The sequence below is a fragment of the Nuphar pumila genome, chromosome 3 (genome assembly GCF_984573655.1).
Source record: "Nuphar pumila chromosome 3, dmNupPumi1.hap1.1, whole genome shotgun sequence".
Classification (NCBI taxonomy): domain Eukaryota; kingdom Viridiplantae; phylum Streptophyta; class Magnoliopsida; order Nymphaeales; family Nymphaeaceae; genus Nuphar; species Nuphar pumila.
Window position 1 is genome coordinate 100,886,993 of NC_143251.1, and position 7,841 is coordinate 100,894,833.

General features: G+C 39.4%; 1 protein-coding gene across 1 annotated transcript; it reads left to right on the top strand.

The window, feature by feature from the left end:
* The first annotated feature begins 3,227 nt into the window (after window positions 1-3,227).
* On the top strand, window positions 3,228-6,988 carry LOC149843175 (AP2-like ethylene-responsive transcription factor BBM2). Its single transcript, XM_090001722.1, has 8 exons — window positions 3,228-3,486; window positions 3,584-4,220; window positions 4,365-4,447; window positions 4,707-4,795; window positions 5,160-5,233; window positions 5,351-5,401; window positions 6,023-6,099; window positions 6,171-6,988. Exons 1-8 carry the CDS (start codon window positions 3,228-3,230, stop codon window positions 6,986-6,988), a joined length of 2,088 nt encoding a protein of 695 aa, XP_089857848.1.
* Window positions 6,989-7,841: the final 853 nt, after the last annotated feature.

Sequence of the window (7,841 nt, forward strand, 5' to 3'; positions counted from 1 at the left end):
TCAATATCACCTGATCCCGTTTAGGTGGCATTGATTTTGGCGATTTCCCTCAACCCTAACCCATTTTTGGGTTTATTGGTAATTATTATTAGTGGAAGAAAGCGACGGAAAATTGATTACTCTTTTATCCTTAAGTTGGTATAATAACAGTATTACATTACCGAGGCCCATTTATTTTTACAGGTTGCAGGCGTTTACTAATATAGAAATTTTGGCATCCATGTGTTTTTACTACCCCTACCTTTTGATTCCTTCCTTCACGGTCAAAATCACAGTGTTCCATGCACCCATGCCTCTCTCTCTCTCTCTCTCTTCCACGCCATGAATGGATGGATACTCATTTCTTAATTAATTAAATCATATCCGTACAATCACTCCTAAAAAAAGTTAAGGAGAAGAGAGAGAAAAGGTGAAAGTAGTTCCTCATAAACCCAATGGATTCTGATTGTGATATCTTATTGCAGTCTGTCTCAGAAATTTGAGAACGAAATCAAAAACTCAAAACCCGGAAGACATGGGTTATGCCCTCCAACTAGGGTGCAGGTTTCTCGATCAAACACTTTTTCAGTTTTTGCAATTTGTAATTTTTTTGCTTATTTCCATTTATTGCTTTATTGTAATTTGTGTTTTGTTTTTGTTTATTTTCTACATTGATTATTCTTGGATACCTATTGTTGCTTGGAAATGTGGTACTCTTTATTTTCAAAAGTAATTATTTGTTTTGTTTTGATTTATCCATGAAACATTCTTTTAGTGGGTTCTTGTTATATATATACAACAATGTATTATTTAAAAATTAACAATAAAGTCATTTTTTTGTGTTTTCTCATAATAATCATTTAAGGTCATTCAAATTTTCTTGATATTGAATTCTGAATGCATATATATTTTTATTAATGTTTGATTATTTGTACATGTCAATGCCTCAACAAGCTTCTTTTCACCTTAGTCCATGTCATTCATTTTACTGGTCAGTCAATTTTCTTCACATCAACACGCCAGTGGGTATTTATTCTTGCAACCATGCATATTTATTCTCTTGGACAATTATATATGTTATTATTCGAAGTGAATAAGTGGAAAATCATTTTTTGCATCAGAGAGAGCATGAGAGAGAAGGCAGAATGTGCCCTGGGCTTTCTTGTTTTCCATAAATATATATTGTCAGCTTTGGATGCGTGGAAGCTAAAAGAGGGGTATAGCCCGGATGGCTCGGGGGTAGGTTGATGATTAGGAGGGATATCTATAAAAAATATAGAGAATGAGCTGAGTTGATAGGGTTCTCGAAACGTTGATAGATGAAAGCAGAGGGGTGACTACCACCCACAAGAGCCAATGTGATGTAGAGAGAGAGAGAGAGAGAGAGAGAGAGAGAGGGGCAGAAGAGACCCCTTCTGACATGAAAAGACACATGCACATCTAGAGTTTGATAAATGGGCGTGGGATGAGGATGCAATGCGTGTGAACTTTTGTCAATCCATGTCAGGCTGCTGCTTCAACAGGTGTAGAGAGAGAAAGATGACTATATAGAGAGAGAGATAGAGAGAGGCCTGTTGTACAAAGTTACAAAACTACATATATAGACCTTCGAGGTTGATGAGGCTAACTTTTTTTCGCAGTCTAGGAATGAGGCAGGGGGGCAGGGGGGGGGGGGAGCCTGATAAAAAACCAACCCATGTTTGGCTAACTATTGACTCGCATAAAAGGGCTGACAGACTTCATGGCTGAACCCCTGACACGAGTCACTTTATATCTTGTATGAAGTTGAGGCAATTTAGTCCAGTTTTCTATAAACTTTGGCTACTGAGATAAAGTGTGTTGAATAGCAACATCCTAGTCGGTCTGTTTCAATGGACCGCATTAATTTGGTGCAGACACTATGACTCAACAAACTTAATTTTTACTAGGGTCTTGACTCGAGCACTAGTTACTAGGTCCAAATAGTTTATGGACCCTGTGAGGGACTAAAATGGCTTGATCTAGTCATTGAAGATACAGTCAGCTACCCGATCTATTAACTTTCCTTTGGAGCAAGTACATCTGAGTCGAGTTGTTTTTATATTCAAAAGCTTGTCTAGAACGTAAATGGCACATGCCTCTTTGGGTAAAACCCATTCTTTTGCATTTTGATCTCTACATAATGATACAATATTTGACCTAGAATATATCAACCATACTCTTGTTATTCACGCTACACGCTCACAAATACTGAATGAGAAAGCAATTCATTAGTTTAACAGTGTGAGTTTGATTTGAAAGTCGATGGTGAAGATGTCCAGTAATAGCTCCATTGTTCAATGGTCGCCATCTTATATCTATACCAACAACACCAACCATACGAAACCATAGACACATTGACTGCCAATAGCCTCTTTGATTCACTAGTCGCATGATTAGTCATGTAGTCATGATTCATGCTAATTGATTCTGCCCAAATTAAACACTGACAATCAAGTTTACCAGCACTAATCTTTCAACCTTCGATCAGAATATTGGAATATAAATCCTTAACAATGCCACTTGAAAAGCATATATATTATCGGGATGTCTGCACAGCCATAGTTTCTCATAATTCATGTACAGATTACGAAATGATGGTGTATACTAACATGCTGATTTTTAATTTCAGACCAGCCACTTGCGCTATAATGAGCTCAAGCATATTGGATGCAGTAGGCTAGTCCTTTGAGCATTCTAGATTGCCTATTTGCAGTTTACAAACACGGTGTGGTCACTTTTCTAAGAGGGGCCATCCTATGACGGTCCATATACTATTAGCATGTGCCCTGCCAAAATGACGCATTTCTTCTCTAAGCTCAAGTCAAGCCATTTGGAATGTCAAAGGGAATGGTCCATCATTATATATATATATATATATATATATATATATATATATATATATATATATATATATATATATATATATATATATATATATATATATATAGAGAGAGAGAGAGAGAGAGAGAGAGAGAGAGAGAGAGTTATATAAATGGTCAAGGTCTTTTTGTTTACCATATTTTGTCGAACTCTAAAGATGCACAGCTGACTGCAGGCATCCACCAACACAGCCTCCGCTGTCATCCTTTAGAGGGACCTAATGGGCTCACTGAATCTGGTTGTCTCAGGTACTAGCTAAAGAACCCTCCTTCTAAACCCTCACAAGGAAGAAGAAAAAGAAGTAGAGAAGAAAGAAGAGTGCTGCCATCTACTTCTGATCCATTTCAATGGCTAACATCAACAACTGGTTGGGCTTCTCCCTCTCTCCCCAACAGCTCCCTGCGGACGCCCTCCCTCAACCCCAACACCACAACCCTCAACGCCTCATCTCCGGAGACTCTTCCGGCATGGCTTATGCTGCTGCTGAAGATATCTCTGGCGAGGTTTCCGGCGATTGCTTCAATATGGGCACTGACACTACTGCTCCTTCCATGCAAAATCCTTTTGGTATTTTGGAAGCTCTGAATAGGAGCCACCAAACTCAAGGTCTCTCTCTCTCTCTCTCTCTCTCTCTCTCTCTCTCTCTCTCTCTCTCTCTCTCTCTCTCTCTTATATTTATATTTGTATATCTGCTGGTTTGCAGAGTGGAATACCACTAATGCCTTCAAAACAATGGAAAGCATGTCTCTTGTTGGTGGAAGTATCACCACCAATAACGTGAACCATGATGCACCTAAGCTAGAGGACTTCCTAGGTGGTAGCAGTGGTGCCGGAGACTGCTCCACGGAGCCCATGTACTCAAACACAAGCCACTCGTTCGGCAACGGCGAACCCAAGCTATCAGGCTGCGAAGCGCTAACTTCCGGCTCGTACGAGCGGAATTCCGGAGACTACATGTTCTCCGACTGCTCTCTGCAATTTCCTGCCACTGCCAGCGTGAACAATTCGATCGGTTTGTCGATGATCAAGTCATGGTTGAGGAACCAACCTGCACCAGTGGAGAACAAGAACGGTTGCAGCAGCAGCTCCAGCAACACCACTGTTGCGGCCGTCGGGAACCTACAGAATGTGCAATCGCTGTCACTGTCGATGAGCACCGGAACGCAGTCGAGCTCTCCCGCACTGGTCCGGGTGGCCGGTGCTGCAGGAGTTAGCGAGAGCTCGTCGTCGGATAACAAACAGAAGGGTTTAGATAGCCAGAGTGGTGCAATAGAGCCGGTGCCTAGGAAGTCCATTGACACGTTTGGCCAGAGGACTTCCATCTACCGTGGTGTTACAAGGTTCTCTTTTTAACACACAACATATTAGAAAATGAAGAAGAAAACCTTCATTCTTTGTAATCATATTCTTCTTCTTCATTGTTATTATTGTTGTTATTATTGTTTTTTTCCTTAATATTGTTGTTATTGTTATTGTGATGATAGGCATAGATGGACTGGGAGGTATGAAGCACACTTGTGGGATAACAGTTGCAGAAGGGAAGGGCAGACTCGTAAGGGAAGACAAGGTACATATATTGTGTTAATTTTTTTTATTACTGTGCATTGTTCTTCTGTCTCCAGCTTGTGTTTTCTGACCTTGTTGCTCTCTCTTTTGCATATTTTGAAACGTTGGGATCATTCAAATGGGTGCAGTTTATCTTGGTAAGCAAAAGTTTAGATCATGGTTTTTTTCCATTTGTATTTAATAGATAATATTACTAGAGGGTTCACCAACATTTCTCATTGTAAATATTATCTTTGCTTTTGTGGTTTTTATTGGAGTAGGTGGCTATGATAAGGAAGAGAAGGCAGCAAGATCCTATGATTTAGCTGCACTGAAGTATTGGGGCACAACTACAACTACTAACTTCCCGGTTAGATTCACTTCCTACTCTTGGAATAGATGTTGGATTTCTGAAAAACATGACTCCCATATCTGCTGCATCCTTTTATTCTTGAAATAATACTCTGTGAATGTTCTTTGATGTTTCTTAATGCTCTGTACAAGCTACAAGTGAAACCTCATCGCTTGTAGTTCTGAATCAATTCTGATTATCTTAATGAATAGTTAACTTTCCTTAAAAGAAAAATGGTATTTTTTTATATATATGGACATAGAATGGTAACTGCATGCGTTTCCAGCTTTAGATTCTTTTTTTCGTTAAGAAAAGTGGGGATTTCGTATAGTCTGCTTTCAGGCTGAGTGAAAAAGGAATCTTTTTTTTTACTGTTTTTCAGATAAGTAATTATGAGAAGGAGCTGGAGGAAATGAAGCACATGACCAGGCAGGAATATGTAGCATCTCTGAGGAGGTGACATAATATGTGCACTCATTCATTTGACATAGTTATTAAAACTATATCTATTATAATGCATTAAAATTAGGAAATCTGAAAACTATTTACATTGTTATTCTTTTATAAATGCAGGAAAAGTAGTGGCTTTTCGAGGGGTGCATCGATTTATCGTGGAGTTACAAGGTATTAGTTCTTAGATGAGTCTTCCAAAAGGGTTTATGTTCATTTTGAAGTAAAAATGGCTTTTGTGGGCTATTTCCTTGGTAATTTCTCAGTAATGTTTTTTTTTTCAAGAACCCAACAGGGTTTCCTATTATTTCAATACGGTATGCATATTTTGGATTACCTTTTTGCGAGAAAAGCTAAGAACATGTTTATACAAAAGCCGCTTGAAACAAGTCATATCATTCTTTCTGATGAATGCAGACAAGTGTATATTTTTGTCACTTTCATTAAGAACGTTGAAGACCCTTATAATTCCAGCTCTACATTTGAATGCTAATTTCCATCTTTCTATGCCGTTTTTTCCCATCTAGTTTCTGCGTTGATCATTTTTCATAATCCATTCGACGTTTGTAAAGGAAAAAAAAACTTTATAAAATGTGAAAGAATGACAATTAAGATGGGAATATTCCAGTGAAACCTCATCTGATAGAGACATAAGATAAATTCAATCCTCTATTTTTTATTTAAATATGATTTTATATTAATTCATGGACACTTAAATCCGCTACATTTTTTTCGGATGAGTTAAATACATTACATTTGATTATACTAAAAAATAAAAAATAAAATAATGTACAGGCATCATCAGCATGGAAGGTGGCAAGCCAGGATCGGAAGGGTTGCTGGAAACAAAGATCTTTACTTGGGAACTTTCAGTAAGTTAAAATCGATTCTGATTGATGTAATCTCTCTCTCTCCCTCTCTCTCATACAGTTTGTCATAACAGGTACCCAGGAGGAAGCAGCAGAAGCATATGACATTGCTGCTATAAAATTCAGGGGCCTGAATGCAGTTACTAATTTCGATATGAGCAGGTATGATGTGAAAAGCATCTTAGAGAGCAGCACCTTGCCCACTGGGGGAGCAGCCAAGCGTCTCAAAGAGGCAGAGTCCACTGAAACAAGTGTAGATGGTAGGAGAACCGACTCGGACAACCTCTCCTCCAGCATCACAGACACCATGAATGGCTATCCCTCCCACCATGGTTGGCCTATCATAACCTTCCAGCAGCCCCAGCCTCTCAACCAACACTACTCTTTCCTTCCACAACAAAGGAACTGGTGCAAACAGGAGCAAGACAACCCCACACACAGCCTTCAAGACCTGCAACAGCTCCATCTGAACAACACCCACAATTTCCTGCAGCCATACAATCTCATGAGTCTGGACTCCTCTTCCATGGATCAAGGCTCGAGCTCGGCCGTTAACTATCAAGGTGTCGTGAACGGAGCTGGCGGTCTAGTTCTTCCTTTGAATCCAGCAGTAATGGCTGATCATAATCAAGCAAGTTTTGGAGATGGTGAAATCAAGAAGTTGGGAGCTTCCAACTATGATAACATACTAACAGTGGACCCTTATTCGAGCCGAAATCTCTATTATATTTCACAGCAGCAGTCGCCGAATCTCGTGAAACCCGGCAGCAGCTATGATCAGAGCTCAAACTGTAACAATTGGGTGCCAAACTCAGCTCAACCAATGGCGCCAAGATCAAACCTTTCAGTATGTCATGCAGCTCCTATTTTTACAGTTTGGAGTGACACATGATACTTAGAATTATACCAAACACAGAGAGAACACAAGTTACATGCATATATAGAGAGAAAGAGAGACAGAAGAAGTAATACTGATATATAGATGAATAGACACAACCCGACTTAGTTTCTGATTTTGCTTATCTCACCTTTTTTTTTCTTGTTCAAAGGAAGGCAGGGTATTTGAATTGTGGATGAATTTGGTTACTGAAGTTCTTTATGGCATTTGGGATCTTTTGGGATGTCATTTGTTATGGTTTTGGTGATTTCAGTTTTGATGCTATACTCCCTTTTAACATGTAACACCCGGTTTTTTGTAAATTCCAATAAGCATACCGGAAGAAAAATTTTAGTTTTCTCGCATGTGTCATCTTGCGAGACCATGATCATAGTCTTTGTTTTTTTAGTACCCTTATTCTTTCTGTTTACCATGTATTGTCAATTCTAGATTCCAGTGTACTTCAATTTGGCTTCATTGAGCAGCCTTGCCTATGGAGATGTAACTTGCACCCAGTGTATGCATGTACAATCTTCTGCTCATGTGCCTGTGCCTGTGTGCAAGAGTGTTTTAGAGAGAGAGAGAGTCTGTGTGTGAGAGAGAGTCCCCAAAATGAGTTGACTAGGGAACTTGGCTTATTCTTTGGTACTATCCTCGAGTCATGGGCTACCTTGACTAAGAGTTGAACCAAATTTGTCAACTGTTCCTTCTTCCTTGATTCTTTAGAAATTTATCTATGGTTGGGCTAATCATGGGTTGGGTTCACCTGGGCCAAGGTTTCCATGAACTCAGCCCAGTCCAGTCCCTAGTGTCAATTCTTAATCAGGAACTAGCCCACTTGGTGTATATATATTCTCTGCTCTCCAGC